This window comes from Chionomys nivalis, chromosome 25 (genome assembly GCF_950005125.1).
Source record: "Chionomys nivalis chromosome 25, mChiNiv1.1, whole genome shotgun sequence".
NCBI lineage: Eukaryota > Metazoa > Chordata > Mammalia > Rodentia > Cricetidae > Chionomys > Chionomys nivalis.
Window position 1 is genome coordinate 22,815,026 of NC_080110.1, and position 19,963 is coordinate 22,834,988.

The window sequence follows — 19,963 nt, forward strand, 5'->3', positions numbered from 1 at the left end:
CTTAGAGTTACCAAAGATATATTCTGAAAATCTGAACCCCAGGGAATCTGTTTCTTGCTGAAAGCCTACCTGTGGTAACCTAGAGAGTCCTTATTCATAAGAGTTTACCTCTTTGTACATTTAGGAAACTTAAGCGGTTTAAGGCTTTATTGAAACATTTTCCTCAAATGTTTACAATAGCCACTTATAAGTTGCCTGCCAACGATGGCATTAGTAGTCCAAAAGAACTAAATTAGGGTATTTGTGCTTTACCAAAATGGTAATTATAACAGACAGTAAGAGAAGGACTGCCTTAACAATGAGGAAGAGAGATGTGTATCTGTCCCGTAGATACATGGGCCTTCCTGGGTAGTCGCCAGAGTAGTAACCTGTGAAACAGAGCGTGCTTTAGTTCCTCATGTGCTGGCCCAGACCACAGTGCCCAGTCAAACAGTTTAAAGTCTGCATACTTACGTGAGACACGGTCTCTTCGTGGGTTAACTGTAAAAGCAGAATTAAAAGGTTAGGTTTTGATTTACATCTTTATAACCATGAACTTGATATGGCTTTTAATTACAGTGATGGTGGTGGTTTGAAAGGGGGTGGCATGAATAGTAGGTGTGGCTTTGTTGGAGGAAATGTCTCTGTGGGGGTGACATGGGAAGTCCTGGCACGTGTTGTTGCTCTTATTGTGAATAAGGAAGCCGCTTTGGCCTGTGATAGGGCAGAGTAGAGCTAGGCGGAAAACTAAACTGAACACTGGAGAAAGTCGGTGGAATGAGACGCCATGTAGCTGCTACAAAAGGAGACAGACACCCGAGAGCCTCGTGAGTTAATTTAAGATGTAAGAGCTAGCTAGGAATACGCTAGAGCCATTGGCCAAGCAATGTTGCAAATAATACAATTTCTGTGCAGTTATTTTGGGTCTTGGCCAACAGTGGGAGTGGGCTTTGACGTTTCCTATGCTGAAGCTACTCCCGGTGTCAGAGACCATTTCCTGTTGCTTTCTGGTCAAGATGGAACTAGCACCATGTCTGCTTGTATGTCACCATGCTCCGCACCGTGATAATGGACTGAACCTCCGAAACTGTAAGTGAGCCACCCCAATTAAATGTTTCTTATAGAGTTGCTGTGGTCATGGTGTCCTTTCACAACAATAGAAACCCTAAGACTGACTGTCAAAGATCAACCAAGTTTTTGCTATTAATTCAACTTACTCAGTTCATATAAAAAGACTGAAAAAATATGTGAATTTTTGTGTTCTACCACAGTTAATGGAAAAAATATTTAACATGCCACAGCCACCAGATGAATCTTATTTTGGGCTATGGTTGAAACTAAAGGTTAAAGCATGTTTTGTTTTAAATAATGCAATTAAAGTTATTTCCTAAGCCCCTTCCCAAGAAGAATGATAGCTCCTGTTTATGATCCAATGCAGTGGGCCATCTGACTTAGAGAAAGAGACATGACTTTTGCTGAAATCCAGATTTTTATACCCAGCACTGGGAAAGAAAATGCCCTAATTGCTTTGGCATTTAGAGGAAGGACTTCCTTTTACATGTACTGCTATTAAATGCCTGGATGGAACCATCTGGAATTTGTTAGGGTACTCACCATCACCTCTCTCTGGCCATCGTACCTGAGCCACCACTACCCTAACATCTCCTGACAGCTGTACCCAACTTGCTGAGTGCTTGTTCTAGTTCTTCCCTGTGCATCTGCAGAGTTGTAGGTCTACTTTCAACTACAGAAACAAATGGACGTCCGTGCCCTGGCTAAGACCACCTGATGCACGACAGGCATGTCCAGGCATTCACACAGTAGTCTCGCATAATGAATGGTAAACAGTGGATTTTAGTTCCTCATCTAATACTATAATATGTCCGTTAGGTTAAATAAGAGCTTATCTTACAATTTTTACCCTCTAAAATCTCCCCGTAAAAGGGGTGGTTTTTCTTTTTTCCAGTTGGAAACACTTTTATTCAGGATTGGTACAGAAGAAGTGGAGTGCTTCCAAACAAGCCAACATTTCCATTTAAAAAGGTGTAGAAATTAAACTTTGTAAATAGATGAGTGACAGCCTAGAGGTTAAATCATCTAAAGTAAATGGTCTTGTATGTACCATGCAAGTTTGTCTCTCTCTCTTGAGCCCAGGGATTTTTGTGCCTGGACTACAGCCCTCATCTGTATTACCAACCATAGACACTGTCTCCAGTTAGAGCTCTAGAAGCTCTGACATCAATAAATAGCATTTCCGTAGGGTGGCAGATAATGGAGATAGAGGGCTTGTAGTCATTCAGTAGCTATCAGGTGGTAGTGTTGTCATTTTACTCTTGAGGAGATGGGTATAGAGTGACGGTCAGGGTTGCAGAGATAGAACTGTGCATTAGACTGGCACTTTAGCACCTTGGTTCTGAGAAGAACTTAACTGCACAGAGGTGTATGTTACTAAGTTTCCTGGTGAGGCTCCTGCTATGTATGAGTAAGATAATAATAATACATTAGGAGAAAAATGGGTTAGGTGCGTATTTCATACCTGAAAATTTTAGTGTTTAAGTGGGGGAAAAGGGGGCAAGTTACCAAAATTTAGGTCTGGAAGGGACCTTGGGAATTGCAGTGAGAGAATGCTGCTTATATTTTTTTTTTGTTTTTGTTTTGAGTTTGGGTTTTTTTACTTTTATGTTATTTATTCTTGGTTTTGTTTTTCATAATTTGCTAAGGTTATTATTCACTGTTTATATTGTCTGCCCTTTTAGAGCCCTTTTTGAGAAAAATATTTTTTATGAATAAAAAAGCAATTTCCAACTGTAAAACACACACATTTCCTAAGAGGAAATACAGTGAAGCTTAGGCTACCAGCCCCCTCCCTCCTGAGCACCCCTTATCCTGGCCTTGCGCCCATGAGGCAGTTTGTCACAGATATCACAGAAAAGAACCGCAGGGTTGGCATAACCGTGGTAGCTTCAGGTTCCTTTCATACCATGGGACGGTGGACATCTTAAAGGACATTCCCTTAAGCTTATGTGTAGTCTTAGAACAGTAAAGCTATTGGCTTGTTACAGGTCTCTAGAAAACAGCTACCAGGATAAAACAAATACCTATACCTTAATTCTATGGTGAGATTTTATTGTTATCTTACTTACTGCAGAGATTGTTGAGACACCTGTCATCTTTTGGGCAATCACTGCAAGTGGTTCCTTGCTTGTATGGCCACGTTGGGTAATTTCCTCTGTGAAGCAGAAGACAGTTAGTGGAGGCCCTCGGCACAATTGTACTTACTCTGAATGCTTGACCAGGTCCAGAATAAGATGAATGGAGATTCAGGAGGCTAATAAATACCTAGAGATGGAAGCAAGCAGAAGTCTGCTAATATTTGGAGGGTGTATAATTTATACCATCTCATTTAACTATGATCACTTTGAGAATGGATTAGTTTTGTTTCTGTTTAGCAGGTAAGGAAACTGAAGATCTGGGAGATTAATAACTCCCCTCAAAATCTGATTATATTGATATATATATATAATCTAGAAGATTATATTATATATATATATAATCTAGAAGAAATCCAGAAATGTCTTATGTTGGAATTTTTTCTACTTAACCCAAAGCCTCTATGATTACTTCCATCCAAACACTGCCTATCCTAGAAAAACAATTCCATGTTCTCTATTTTCAGTGTACCAGGTCACTCTAGTTTATACTAGATACATTATTGGGCTGGGGGTAATGAACACCAAAAGAAAATAATGGGAAAACTAGAAACAATTCACTTGCATATAAACAATGATGTGACTAGTAACTGATAATTACTGTGATAAAAGAGCTAAGGTACGGGGAGAGCTCTGGAAAATGCCTGCCATGCAACCACAAAGACCCCATGTTCATTCCCCAACTTTTTCTAAAACACCAAGAGTGGCAGTGCTTGTTTGACGTTCCAGGCAGGTAGGTCTCTGGAATTCACTGATTGGCCAGCGAGCCCCAGGTCCCAACGAATATCATTGAGAGATGGCTCAGTGGTTATGAGCCCCTGCTCCTTCAGAAGACCTGGGTTCAGTTCCTAGCAGCCACATGTTGCTTCATACAACAATCCATGACTCCTGACCTTGGTTCCAAAGGATCCGACACCCTCTTCTGATCTCTGAAGGCACCAGGTACACACATGGTACACATAGAAACGTGTAAGTAAACCAAACACATGGACAAATCTAGATTAAAAACCATGCATACAAACACATACATGTGTGCCTGCACATGTGCATCTCCTAACCCCCATACCAACATACATGTGTGCCTGCACATGTGCATCTCCTAACCCCCACATCAAAATACATGGGTACCTGCACACATACATCTCTGTACCCTCTCGCCAACACATATGCATCTGTACCCCCACACCAACATACATGGGCACCTACACATATGTGAATCTGTACCCCCCACACTAACGTACATGGGTACCTGCACACATACATCTGTACACAACACAAACATACATGTGTGCCTGCACGTCTGTACCCCCACACTAACTTACATGGGTAACTGCACACATGTGTATTGTACCCCCCACACCAACATACATGTATACTTGCACACATGTGCATCTGTTTCCCCCCCTCCAACACCACTGTTTTTGTAATTATTAGAACCAAGCAGCAAAATGTCTATCTGGTCTGACCACAGGCTTCTGAGTATGTATGACTCACAAGCACAGTAAAGTAGAATTGCTTTTCTCATTGCCAGAGGGGACAAACTGTTTCCACCTGAAAAACTCAACTGGCAAAAGAAGTAATTAATATGAATTGAGCAATTCCACCTTATCTATTTTTGTTTTAAGTGTGGGAAGTATTCTATTATTTTAATAAAATAAGTTAATATAAATTCTCCTTTCTTGTATTATCAATATATCAATTTATGTCCCTGGTAAGCATTTTGATCTTGCTACTCTTAAAGATGAAGGCCTTTCGTAGTGTTAATAAAGCTCACACACATACACATACATACCGGGAAAATGTATTAGAATATTAATGGAGTATGTCTCCGGGTAGAGAATTTAAAGGCCTTTCGATTTTTTATACATTTTCTATATTGAAGATGCATACCTGTGATAATATATTTTTAGAATTTATTCAGGCACTTACGCTGGTCCATAGTTGCATATAAAAAGTGCTCCATTTTCAATGTTACCAACTGTAGGGCAAAACTGCACTGCACAGCCAACCTTGTGACTATCTGCCCAAACAACCTGAAAGTACAGGAGAGTGTCTTAGCATAGAAATGAACAATTGATTATCGTCAGGGCTTCATAATTATGGTAAGAAACTAAGGGTACAACATTCTTTACCAGGGAAATTTTGGGTGCTCAAAATTCCAATGAATACTCTGAGCCAGAAACTGCAGTCACAACCTCTTTGGGGTCACATCTCAGATCTCCTACATATCATATATTTACATTATGATTCATAGCAGTAGCAAAATTACAGTTATGAAGTAACAATTAAAACAGTTTTATGCTTGGGGGTCACCACAACACAAGGAACTGTATTAAAGGGTCACAGCATTAAGAAGGATGAGAACCACTGTTCTAAGCCATGCTTCCTATAGGAAGCTACAGCAATAAAATAAAACAGGGTAACCTGACGGATTGAAGGAAGCAGCTGATTCAAAGAGGTGTTGAGGGGAGCCCTCTGAAATGCCTTTGAAATGAGACACAAGTGATGAGGATGTGGACTGAGAAGAAACAGAAGACATGACAATGGGCAACATCCATTCTCAGAGATGAAGGTTCCTGGGGTGCAAGTCCCTAGACATGTTAGAGTTGCAGAAAAAGAAAAAAAAAAAAGCAAAGTGGAGCCTCAAGAGAGGACCAAACCAAAGGAATTCTGTTAAGTAACAAAATACTCTTTCTGATATCTTAACAAGGTCCACTTGGTGCTTAGGAAGTGAACTGAGGAGAGCAAGGGAAGGAGGAGGCAATGCTGGAGGCTGTTTCCGCGGTGTGAAGAATGAACACACGCTGGGCCGTGGTGGTGCACGCCTTTAATACCAGCATAGGACAGGCTCCATTGCTACAGAGAAACCCTGTCTCAAACAGAAAAGAATGAAAAGAAAAGGAAGGAAGCAAAGGAGAGAGAGAAAGGAAAGAAAAAGAAAGTGAGAAAAGAAAAAGAAAGGAAAGAAGAAGGAAGGAAGAAAGGACATAAGGCAACTCACTCTTGGATAATGAAATTCCTAGAAACTGATGGAGGTCATGCCTGACAGATGTAACTGAAAACATTTTGTTTTAAATATGGGAAACATTTGGGTTTGGAACCTAAGTGATGTTGAGACAGAAAACTAGTGAACAATCAAGGTGGGTAGGAACGTGGGCACAGCGTTCTGTTCAGAACATGTTTGGGGCTGCCCTGTAAAGGCTGGCAGAGCTGCTGGCCCTAAACAGCTGCAGTTCAGAGGATGGGTTAGCAACAGAGATAGAAAACTGGAGGGCACAAGGCTGAATCAGACCATATAGGCAAGGGAAAAATGGAGTAACTGCAAACCTGGGTTAAGGAAACACAGTCACTAAACAGATGTAAAATGTGGTCCCTGATATAGAGGAAATGGAGAACAGAGCTTGTTCCCAAGGAGACAGCTGTGCTGTCAAACTGGGTCTCGTGCTCACAGGAGCTCCAGGCTTAGTTTAATATGCTGCTGCATAGTTAGCACCTTCGGTGGTCCTCCCTCCCCGCCCCTCGGTTTTTCAAGACAGGGTTCCTGTGTGTAACAGTCCTGGCTGTCTTGAAACTCACTCTGTAGACCAGGCTGGTCTCGAACTCACAGAGATCCACCTGCCTCTGCCTCCCGAATGCTGGGATTAAAGGTGTGTGCCACCACTGCCAGGCTCTTCTTCATTCCACCTCTTCATTTCCCACCTATTCCCGTAAATCATGTGGCTCATCTTGACTAAGAATGATCAGTATCAAAGATTGCCAAAAACATTTGAAAACCTAACTAGCTCTTTAAGACAAACCAACCATTTATACAAAAATATACTTTAAAATTAACTTTTTGCCATAATTATCAAGCCAGATTGTGCCAAAGGGCACAGTGGTCACGTGGGACCTGCAGGAACTGGGCCTGCAGACAGAGGCCATCACGGAACTGTTCTATCGAGCTCTGTTCACTATTACTGGTTCTAATACATGGGCTAGAACCACTCCTCTCAGGAAGTGGAGCTGAGCTGGAGCTTCTTTGGGGGCCACAGACATGTCTTTAAACATGGAGCAGAGTCCTGTGTGAGCACTTTCTTTCATAGTGTTTCACACTAAAGATCCTTCATCTTTGGATGTGCTTTTTCAGAAATGGGCAAATATTGCTTAGCATGCATGGTATGCTTTAGTTAGTATGTTAGCTGTTAGTCACTGACACAAAATTTCAGAGGGAAGGCATGTTCCAGGTCATGATCTCAGGATGTTCCAGGTCATATAATCTCAGGGTGTTCTATGTCATGATCTCAGAATGTTCTAGGCCATGACCTCAGGGGGTTCTAGGTCATGATCTCAAGGGTTCTAGGTCACGATCCCAGGGGGTTCTAGGTCATGGTCTCAAGGGGTTCTTGGTCATGATCTCAGGATATGCTCAGTTGTCATCATTACCTTTAGGTCTGTGATGAGGGTTATAGAAACTAGTTACACCTTGTGGTGTCCAGTTAATCAGAGAGAAAAGAGGGTCAAGTCCCTATATCTTTTTCAAGTGAATACCCCTATATTCCTTTGCCTGAACCCCACCTAAGTAAAGCTTTCACTATTTGCCTACAGTGCTTCAGACCTTTAGGAGACCTTGATGATCTCAACCCTTACAGTTTTCAAAGTTGGGTTAACTGGATATGGTACTTCACACCTGTAATCCCAGCACTTGGGAAGCTGAAACAGGAAGCTCACTGTGAGTTCAAGGCCTACCTGGGCTACACAGTGAATCTCAGGCCAGTCTGGGCCATAGAGTTGGTACTGTTGTTATCTTTACCTAAGAGTCAAAGGAGCAAGCCAGGGTCACACAGCATCAAGGCAGAATCTGAACTCAGATCCAAATTGAATCTGGAACTTTCCCCCTAGTGAATCCATTAAACAAAAATGGGAAGTTGCTAGCCTGTCTCCAGTAACAGGTAAAATGTTGAAGTAGAGTGTCAAGAAATACTGTACTGTTCACAGAGAGATACTCAATCCGAACTCATGCCCCATACTCTCTACCAGCTATCACTGGGCCACAGATGTAAACAACATCATTTGCATAAAGATGAGGGTAAGGAGAGGTTACAATCCCCACCTTAGGTAACTTTCCAGCAGGAAGCTGGAGTGACTGAATTGTCTTGAAACCCACAGCACGGTCTCTTCAAAGGCTGAAGCAGGAATTGTAGCCAAGATATAGCAACATCCTCTTCCAACGTGATTCGTTAGAAAATTAGACCTGATCACTAATCTTTGCTAAGTGCCTACCAACAAGTACTGGCCCAGATTCCTCCACATCACCCTCTTTGAAATGAACTTATGGGCCCATACTTGATTGGGTTGCAGTCTCAGAGATATGAGTCAAGAGAAACAGGAGTGAGGCAGGGAAGGCAGGATATGGTTAGAAATGGTTTCTGGCTCCCAGGCTAGCTCCCTCTGATTTGGGAAGACACATGCGTGCATAACTAGCCCAGTGCAAGACACCTGACACAGGCCGTGTGTGCAAAGAAGACACAGAAACTATATACCAAGGGCCCGCATAGTGTTTCCACACTGCAAGAGATGTATGACTTGCCTCTTGAAAAGTGGAATTTGTCAAATGAAAAGAAAGGCTTTAGGATCAATTAACCAGGTATAGAAGGTGTACAATGTATATGAATAAGCCTGGTGCTTTAGTTGAATTTTAAGTAACTGAGCATGCAAAATACATGGCCCTCAGAAGATGGCTCACTTGGGGCTGGAGAGATGGCTCAGAGGTTAAGGTGCTCTTCCAGAGTTCCTGAGTTCAATTCCCAACAACCACATGGTGGCTCACGGCCATCTATAATGAGATCTGGTGCCCTCTTCTGGCATGCAAGCACACATGTAAAAAATGTTGTATACATAATAAATAAATAATTAAAAAAGAAGAAGAAGAAGATGGCTCACTTTATAACAGACTTGTAAGCCTTACTTGTATGCCCTTATCCCAGGGAGTCACAATAAGAGGAGTAAGGTCAGGTTCATATCATATAGACTAGAGGCAGCAGAAACGTCCCTAAAATGTCTCCCTTTACATCCATAGGGGAAAAGGAGGGCTTGTACTTGGGACATGAGAAAACTGACTTCCAAAATCATATCTCTCATATAGATGAGATCAAATTAGTGGTCCTAACCTCTTCAGTAGATGATGTAATTCTCGACAACCATTTTATAAGTGAGCATGGGCTTTCCACCTTTCTAAGCTGATAGACTCAATCAGTTCTTACCACAAGCATAGAAGGGAGGTTCTACCATCCATATGTCAACAAATTGAGTTGGAGAGTTTATGATGCTTCCCTAAAGCCACTTAGCTAGCGATGAGAGTTCAGATTCGCTTATCAGAAACATTGCAAAGCTTTAAGTAACATAACATGCAGGCTATCTTTTTTTTTTTTTTTTTTTTTTTTTTTTGGTTTTTCGAGACAGGGTTTCTCTGTGGTTTTGGAGCCTGTCCTGGAACTAGCTCTTGTAGACCAGGCTGGTCTCGAACTCACAGAGATCTGCCTGCCTCTGCCTCCCGAGTGCTGGGATTAAAGGCATGCGCCACCACCACCCGGCCAGGCTATCTCATGTGGGTATCTCATACTGCCTGAGCTGCTGGCTCTGGCATATGACCTTTTCCATGTAACTAATTCTCCAAGTACATTTACCTCTCATTTATAATTTATAATATAATCATATTTATAATACTAGCTCACTATATATTTTCTCAACTCCACGTTCAGTTTTCCACCTTTAAAAAGATGATTCTAAGAGGCTGTAGGGATGTGCTTACCTGAGTGTAATGACCACAGACACCTGTGCATCTCCTAGTGCTGAAGTTGTAGTACTTGACTTCATCGTACCAGGATGAGATGGCTGAAGATACTGAAAAGATGCTTAAAGATCGAATCGAGATATTTTCTCCCACTGTGGTAAAGTTCGGGTGCAGCCGTGATTTCAGCCGTGGATTGTGTTCAAACCGACAAACTTTTGCCCACGATTTTGCAATGCGGGCTAGGTCTGGGTCCCAAGACTGAAAAATAATTAAATGATATACGAGTCAAAGAAATTTCTTCCTCAAAATTGTGACGATGCAAGGCCTTTTGCCTGCTCATCCAGATGTGCAGAGCCCACTGGATACTACTTACTTTACCAACCGGTTGTGCTTCCTTTTGGAGTGGGAGTCAAAGCAGCAAATGAAGGGCGGCGAGAATTGCAGAGGAGCTACAGCCTAGAGTAACTAACTCGTCTCAGCCTGCTATGGCAAGAATACGAGGTCATAGGTCAGAGAATCCGACTAGGAGAGGAGAAGCAGAAGCTTCCATGTCTGCAGGTGACATGGACTGATAACCAGAAGCACTAAGAACTGGAAACGTCCAGTGAGGAAGCAGGGCAAACAGATTCAGCAAGCTACCCTGTGGTAGCTTCTATATGATGACTAGTAGTGAACTTGTTAAGAAACAAAACAAAACAAAAGAAACCTCCAGGATAGTTCCATTCCGGTAGTCCTCCGACAATAAAATATGTAGGAATCAACCTTACCACAGCGGTGAAAGACCTCTGCAATGAGAACCAAACACTGAAGACAGATATTGTAGAAGACGTCAGAGCAATGGTTTTCCACCTGGGGGTCATGACCCTTTTGAAGGAGAAGGACCCTTTCACAGGGGTAGCATATCAGATATTTACATTATGATTCATAACAGTAGCAAAACTACAGTTATGAAGTAGCAATGAAAATAATTTTATGGTTGGGGGTCACCGCGGCATGAGGAACTGTACTGAAGGGTCGCGGCATTAGGAAGGTTGAGAACCACCGCACTAGAAAGTGGGAAAACTGTTCCTGCTCATGGATTTTTTTGTTGTTGATATTTTCAAATGGCAGTACCGATGAAAGATGTTTACAGATTCACTTCACTGCTAATGCTTCCTTCCTAAAGCTAGAAAGAAGAAAGTCAGAAAGTTAACACAGATACACAAAAGATTCCATATGCCAAAGGACTTCTGAGCAAAAGTGTCACCGATAGAGGAATTGTCACTCTGGACTTCAAAAATATAAAACATGGTCAGAAAACAGTCTACTGGAAGAGGACACTAGACAAATGGTGTCTGGCTGGGGAAACTGGATACGCACACACAGAAGCATGAACCTGGGTTCTTCCGGTGTGTAAAAAACCAAGTCAGAATGTGTTACAAAAAACTGACTTTTGTCAGCGAGGTCCCTGGCCAGCAAGGGGCCCTGATCCTGTACCAGAAGATCCATCAGAGGGGTAAGTGTGTTCCTGACCCACGGCAGAAGCCTAGGAAATGGAGCACAGACATTCCTCGACCCTCTAAACTTCCTGGTCATTCTGCAGGGGCTACTCTCTCCAGTACTGCCTCTCTCTTCCTATCCCATCCCAGCTTGCTCTCAGGCACCCCTTCCCTTCTTCCTCCCTTCCTCAGGGTCATAAGATCCCCCAGCTCAGCCTGTTTGGGTGCTGGGATGGGGTGGTGAGTGTAACCAGGCAGGAGTTCCTTTGTTTCAATAGCCTGCGAGCAGCAAGGTAAGCCTTTTGTCAGTGAGGTCCCTGGCCAGCAAGAGAACCTGATCCTGTACCAGAAGTTCCATAGGAGAGCATTTGAAGGAAGAGATGGACAGGCGCCAATGCAAGAATTTCTCCAACAATCTGAAAAACAACATGAAAACACCAGAACCCAGTGATCTTACAACAGGAGGACTTGAACATCCTAATCCAGAAGAAGTAGAAAAAAATTGACATTATGAAAGTGACCGAGTCCCTTAAACAGGATGTGAAAAACTCCCTTAAAGAAATGGATGAGAAGAATAACAAAAAGTTTGAAGAAATTAGTAAATCTCTAAAAGATACCCTAGGAAACCAAGAAAAAACAATCAAACAGGTAATGGAAACAGTTAAGACTTGAAAACTAGCCGGGCAGTGGTGGCGCACGCCTTTAATCCCAGCACTCGGGAGGCAGAGACAGGCGGATCTCTGTGAGTTCGAGACCAGCCTGGTCTACAAGAGCTAGTTCCAGGACAGGCTCCAAAACCACAGAGAAACCCTGTCTCAAAAAACCAAAAAAAAAAAAAAAAAAAAAAAAGACTTGAAAACTGAAATGGAGGCAATGAAGAAAACACAAACTGAGGGCCTGCTAGATATGGAAAATCTAGGTAAATGAACAGAGACTACAGAAACAAGCATAACAAACAGGATACAAGAGATAAAAGAAAGATAAAACAGCAAATCCAACAAATTCTCATCACAAAACATTCAGGAAATCTGGGACACAATAAAAAGACCAAACCTAAGAATAATAGGGGTAGAAGAAGAAGAATTACAGCTTAAATGCCCAGAAAATATATTCAACAAAATTATAGAAGAAAACTTTCCAAACCTAAAAAATGATATTCCTATGAAGGTTCAAGAAGCATACAGAACACTGAATAGACTGGATCAAAAAAAAAAATCCCCTCGCCATATAATAATCAAAACACAAAACATACAGAATAAAGAAAGAATATTAAGAGCTGCAAAGGAAAAAGGTCAAGTAATTTATAAAGGTAAACCTATCAGACTTACAACGGACTTCTTTATGGAAACCATGAAAGTCAGAAGGTCCTGGATAGATGTACTGCAGAAACTAAGAGACCATGGATGCAAGCCCAGACTACTATACCCAGCCAAGCTTTCATTCACTATCAATGGAGAAAACAAAATATTCCAGGATAAAAACAAATTTAAACAATGCGTAGCCACAAATCCAGTCTTACAGAAAGTAATAGCAGGAAAATCACAACCCAAGGAATCCAACATTGCCCACAATAACTCAGACATCTAGCAACCCTTCACCAGCACAACTCAAAAAAAGGGAAACACACAAACTCTACTACAAAAAAAAATAATAAAAATAAAAATAACTGGAGTTAACAACCACTGGTCATTAATATCACTTAATATCAATGAACTCAATTCACCTATAAAAAGGCACAGGCTAAGAGATTGGATACAAAAACAGGATCCAACATTCTGCTGTTTACAAGAAACACATCTCAACCACAAAGACAGGCATCTACTCAGAGTAAAGGGTTGGAAAAAGGTTTTTCAAGCAAATGGACCTAAGAAACAAGCAGGTGGGGCCATACTAATTTCTAACAAAATTACCTTCAAACTAAAATCAATCAGAAGAGATGGAGATGGACATTTTATACTCATAATAGGAACAATTCATCAGGATGAAGTCTCAATCCTGAATATCTATGCCCCTAATATAAAAGTACCCACCTATGTAAAAGAAACATTACTAGAACTCAAGGCAGACATCAAACCACACACACTAATAGTAGGAGATTTCAACACTCCTCTCTCACCAATAGACAGGTCAATCAGACAGAAACCTAACAGAGAAATAAGAGAATTAATGGAGGTAATGAATCAAATGGACTTAACAGACATCTATAGAGCATTCCACCCAAATAGGAAAGAATATACCTTCTTCTCTGAAGCTCATGGAACCTTTTCTAAAATTGACTACATACTCAGTAACAAAGCAAACTTCCACAGATACAAAAAAATATTAGTAAGCACCTGTGTCTTATCGGAACACCATGGAATAAAGTTAGAATTTAACAATAATTCTATCCCCAGAAAGTCTACAAACTCTTGGAAGCTGAACAGTCAACTACTGAACCACCCCTGAGTCAGGAAACAAATAAAGAAATTAAAGTCTTCCTTGAATTCAATGAAAATAAAGACATAACATACCCAAACCTATGGGACACTATGAAAGCAGTGCTAAGAGGAAAGTTCATAGCTCTAAGTGCCCACTTAAAAAAAAAATGGAGAAAGCACACATTAGAGACTTAACAGCAAAGCTGAAAGCTCTAGAAAAAAAGAAGAAGCAGACTCATCCAGGAGGAGTAGAAGACGAAATAGAAACACAGAAAATAATCTAAAGAATCAATGAAACAAAGAGCTGGTTCTTTGAGAAAGTCAACAAGCTTGACAAACCTTTATCCAAACTAATCAAAAGGCAGAGAGAGAACATGCAAATTAACAAGATCAGAAATGAAAAGGGGCACATAACAGACACTGAGGAAATTCAAAGAATCATTAGGTCTTATTACAAAAGCTTATATGCCACAAAGTTGGGAAATGTAAAAGAAATGGACTTGTTTTTAGATAAGTACCATTTACCAATTTTTTTTTGTTTTTTTTTTTTGTTGTTGTTTTGTTTTCTTTGTTTTTCGAGACAAGGGTTTCTCTGTGGTTTTGGAGCCTGTCCTGGAACTAGCTCTTGTAGACCAGGCTGGTCTCGAACTCACAGAGATCCGCCTGCCTCTGCCTCCCAAGTGCTGGGATTAAAGGCGTGTGCCACCACCGCCCGGCGGCCATTTACCAAAATTAAATCAAGATCATGTGAACAATTTAAATAAACCTATAAGTCGTGAGGAAATAGAAGCTGTCATAAAAAACCTCCCAACCTAAAAAAGCCCAGAACCTAATGGTTTTAATGCAGAATTTTATCAGATCTTCCTAGAAGAGCTGATACCTATATTCCTTAATGTGTTTCACATAATAGAATCAGAAGAGTCATTACCAAACTCTTTTTATGAAGCTACAGTCACCTTGATTCCAAAACCACACAAAGACCCAACCAAGAAAGAGAATTACAGACCAATCTCACTCATGAACATCAATGCAAAAATTCTCAATAAAATTCTGGCAAACAGAATCCAAGAACACATTAAAAAAAATTATCCATTACAATCAAGTAGGCTTCATCCCTGAGATGCAGGGCTGGTTCAACATACAAAAATCTATCAATGTGATCCATCATATAAATAAACTGAAAGAAAAAAAATATGATAATTTCATTAGATGCGGAAAAAGCATTTGACAAAATTCAACACCCCTTTATGATAAAGGTTTTGGAAAGGTTAGGGATACAAGGATCATACCTAAATATAATAAACACAATATATAACAAGCCAATAGCTAATATCAAATTTAATGGAGAGAAACTCAAAGTCATTCCACTAAAATCAGTAACAAGACAAGGTTGTCCACTCTCACCATATCTCTTCAGCATAGTTCTTGAAGTTCTAGCAATAGCAATAAGACAACATAAGGAGATCAAGGGGATTTGAATCAGGAAGGAAGAAGTCAAATTTTCGTTGTTTGCAGATGATATGATAGTGTACATTAGTGACCTCCAAACCTCTATTCTACAGCTGATAAATAACTTCAGTGAAGTGGCAGGTTACAAGATCAACTAAAAAAAATCAGTAGCCCTCCTATACACAAAGGATAGAGAAGCAGAGAGGTAATTCAGAGAAACTTCACCTTTTACGATAGCCACAAATTGCATAAAGTATCTTGGGGTAGCTCTAACCAAGGAAATGAAATATCTTTTTGACAAGAAGTTTAAGGCATTGAAGAAAGAAATTGAAGAGAACACCAGAAAATGGATCAACATAGTAAAAATGCCAATTCTACCAAAGGCAATTTATAAATTCAACACAAACCCCATTAAAATCCCAACAAAATTCTTCACAGACCTTGAGAGAACAATAATCAACTTTATATTGAAAAACAACCCAGGATAGCCAAAACAATCTTATACAATAAAGGAACTTCTAGAGGCATTACTATCCCTAACTTCAAACTCTATTACAGAGCTACAGTAATTAAAAAAAAAAAAAAACAGCTTAGTACTGGCATAAAACAGAGAAGTTGACCAATGGAATCGAATAGAAGACCCGGATATTAACCCACAAACCTATGAACACCTGATTTTCGACAAAGGAGTATACAATGGAAGAAAGAAAGCATCTTCAACAAATGGTGCTGGCATAACTGGATGTCAACCTGTAGAAGAATGAAAATAGATCCATATCTATCACCATGCACAAAACTCAAGTCCAAATGGGTTAAAGACCTCAATATCAGTCTGAACACACTGAACCTGATAGAAGAGAAAGTGGGAAGTACTCTACAACATATGGGCACAGGAAACCACTTCCTACGTATAACCCCAGTAGCACAGACATTAAGGGCAACATTGAATAAATGGGACTTCCTAAAACTGAGGAGCTTTTGTAAAGCAAAGGACACTGTCATTAAGACAAAAAGGCAAGCTACTGATTGGGAGAAGATCTTCACCAACCCTGCAACGGACAAAGGTCTGATCTCCAAAATATATAAAGAACTCAAGAAACTAGGCTTTAAAATGCTAATTAACCCAATTACAAAATGGGGGTACTGAACTGAACAGAGAATTCTCAACTGAAGAAGTTCAAATGGCCAAAAGACACTTAAGGTCATGCTCAACCTCCTTAGTGATCAGGGAAATGCAAATCAAAACAACTTTGAGATACCATCTTACACCTATCAGAATGGCTAAAATCAAAAACACCAATGATAACCTTTGCTGGAGAGGATGAGGGGTAAGGGGAACACTCATCCATTGCTGGTGGGAATGCAAACTTGTGCAACCACTTTGGAAATCAGTGTGGCGGTTTCTCAGGAAATTCGGTATCTACCTACCCCAGGATCCAGCAATACCAATCCTGGGAATATACCTGAGAGATGCCCTATCATACTACAAAAGCATCTGTTCAACTATGTTCATAGCAGCATTATTTGTAATAGCCAGAACCTGGAAACAACCTAGATGCCCCTCAATGGAAGAATGGATAAAGAAAGTGTGGAATATATACACATTAGAGTACTACTCAATGGTAAAAAACAATGACATCTTGAATTTTGCATGCAAATGGATGGAAATAGAAAACACTATCCTGAGTGAGGTATCCCAGACCCAAAAAGATGAATATGGGATGTACTCATTAGTGGATTCTAGCCATAAATAAAGGACTTTGAGCCTATAATTCATGATCCTAGAGAAGCTAAATAGGAAGGTGAACCCAAAGAAAAACATGTAGTTATCCTCCTGGATATTGGAAGTAGACATGATTGCCAGGCAAAAATTGAGAGCTTGAGGGGTGGTGGTGGGGTTGGGGTAAGGGTAGATGGGGAGAGAGAAGGGAGAAGGGAAGGATGGGGGAGAGCTTGGAGGAATGGGACAGTTGGGATGGAGAAAGAGTGGATATGGGAGCAGGGAAGTATATATCTTGATTAAGGGAGCCATTTTAGGGTTGGCAAGAGACTGGACGCTAGAAGGGTTCCCAGGTGTCCAAGGAGATGTCCCCAGCTTGTTCCTTGAGCAGCTGAGGAGAGGGCACCTGAACTGGCCCTATCCTACAGCCACACTGATGAATATCTTGCATATCACCATAGAACCTTCATCTGGTGATGGATGGAGATACAGACAGAGACCCACACTGGAGCACTAGACTGAGCTCCCAAGGTCCAAATGAGGAGTAGAGAGAACACGAGGAAGGAAGTCAGGACCATGAGGGGTGCGCCCACCCACTGAGATGGTGGGGCTAATCTAATGGGAACTCACCAAGGCCAGCTGGACTGGGACTGATGGAGCATGTGATCAAACCGGACTCTCTGAACGTGGCTGACAAGGAGGGCTGACTGAGAAGCCAAGGACAATGGTACTGGGTTTTGATTCTACTGCATGTACTGGGGCTTTGTGGGAACCTAGTCTGTTTGGATGCTCACCTTCCTAGACCTGGATGGAGACGGAGGACCTTGGACTTCCCACAGGGCAGGGAACCCTGACTGTTCTTTGGTCTGGAGAGGGAGGGGGGGAAGAGGGAGGGAAATGGGAGGAGGTGAAAATTTGTAATAATATTACAAAAATAAAAATAAAAAAACCTTAAGATGAGACCTGAAACTACCACAGCCAGTGCCTCAGTTTCGCTTCCTCTTTTTCTATCTGTAGCTTTTCTTTCTTTTTTGACTAATTGCTTTAGCTAAGATTTCAGTATATGAGGCACAGCTGATAGTTTCCTGAGTAGGGCTTCAGTAGCTCGGGCAGAGAAAATGACAATAGTAATGGCAGTGAGACTGCATCAACTAAAAACCATGGGCACAGTGGTGGCGCTACCACAGCGAAGCGGCATCCTAAAGAGGCAGAGAAATTGAGTGTGATGGTACACACCTTTAATCACAACAGTGATGGTGGGATGCAGAGCATCCGGCTGATCTCATCGACATAGCAAGTTCCGGGCTAGCCAGCACTGGTGAGCGTGTATCTCAAAAAGATAAAAGGCAGGAAATATTTTCCAGATACTCATCTGCCAATGGATTAATCTCCAAAAAAAAAAAAAAAAAAAAAAAAGAACTAAAAGTGTTGAACACGAACAGAATGAAAAAGCCAACAACCAACACAACTGAAGCGAACAGAGTCCTCAGAAGAAGTGTGGGTCAACATCCTTAGCCATCAGCGGTATGCAAAGGGAAAGTACACAAGAGCACATCTTACCCTAGTCAATACAATATCTAATTCAGAAAATACACGGCATCAAAGGCGTGGGTGGAGAAAAGTCCTAACGGGAACACAAACTAGTTCAGTCACTGTGGAAATCAGTATATAAGGTCACCAAAAAATAGAGATGTAAGACTATTGTGTGATTCAGTTATAACATTTTGGGGCATATCTATCTACAGGAATCTACACTTTAGAGATATCTGCGTATCCATGTCTGTTGTGGTACTATTGACAATATTCAAGCTCTGAATTACATCTGATTGTTCACAAGTAGATGAAGGGATGAGGGAAGTCTGTGTGTGTGTATTTCTATACATACTGTGGAGTATTGTTGAGTCAAACTCAGGACATTTGCAGGAGAATGGATGGATTGGAGATCACCATGTTAAACGAAATAGAGCAGATTCCGAAGAGGCACAGGATCAGAGGGCCAGAGGACCAAAAGGCCAAAAGGGCAATAGGAGGAATATAATCAAAGTGCGATTTAAGAAATTATCATAATGAAGCCGCCATTATTTTATACAGAACACGATAAAAAGAAAAACAATCCTTAACACATAGAATCATCACACATACTAACAGGAAAAGAAGTGGCAGCAAGGGGAAGTCTATGGCTCGTGACTGGCGAAAGGGAAGTATCGAGAAAGAACTGAACCATGCCACCTGTGGCATTGCTTAAGACAGAGTTGGAGGGAGGGAGGGATCCATTGTGTGGGTTCTGATCACACGCCAAGTGTACTGCACACAGTAATCACAAGCAAAACAACAAAAAAACGTTCAGGATTACCCAGAATTCACACCCAGCTTAGCACAGGCAGGCTGCCTCTGATGGATGCGTGCCACAAACACTGTTCGCACACTCACCATGTACAGCATGTTCCTGGCTGTCGGATTCACTTTGGACCGGTGCTGGTTGTGGATCTGAACACATTGTTGGATGAAATCCTCATTGGTTATATCTGGCAAAGTATTTGCGGTATATGAAGAACTAGAAACGGAAGAAGCCATCCAGACCATTATAGCAAGGGTGGCCTGCATGATGCCTCTGGCTGCAGTTGGACCTAGAACACAGAGCCCCTGGGTTCTGATTGAATGCTTGGTTCTCTCCGTTTTCAGACCTTCTGTGCTGGAAGGTTGAACCAGGGTCGATTGTGTTGGGCAAGGGCTCTGCCCCGAGCTACATCTTCAGCACGCCCCACCAAGCACAGTTGACCTCAGCTGGAGAAGTCTGAAAGCAGAACGTTGAGTCGTTGTGAAACTCACGAGCTGGATTTCTCCATATATGGCTTGCAGCTCAGTTTGTTGTTAACCCTGTTCCCGTCAGTGCTTCTCGGTGACACAGCACCTACAAAACACAGATTCTTGTTAGGCGGCAT

General features: G+C 41.4%; 1 protein-coding gene across 1 annotated transcript; it reads right to left on the reverse strand.

The window, feature by feature from the left end:
- Positions 1-207: 207 nt before the first annotated feature.
- Glipr1 (GLI pathogenesis related 1) lies at positions 208-19,687 on the reverse strand. Its single transcript, XM_057758193.1, has 6 exons — positions 19,452-19,687; positions 9,976-10,215; positions 5,118-5,221; positions 3,123-3,208; positions 454-480; positions 208-368 (listed from the first exon to the last, which is right to left on the reverse strand). Exons 1-6 carry the CDS (start codon positions 19,623-19,625, stop codon positions 211-213), a joined length of 789 nt encoding a protein of 262 aa, XP_057614176.1. The 5' UTR covers positions 19,626-19,687; the 3' UTR covers positions 208-210.
- Positions 19,688-19,963: the final 276 nt, after the last annotated feature.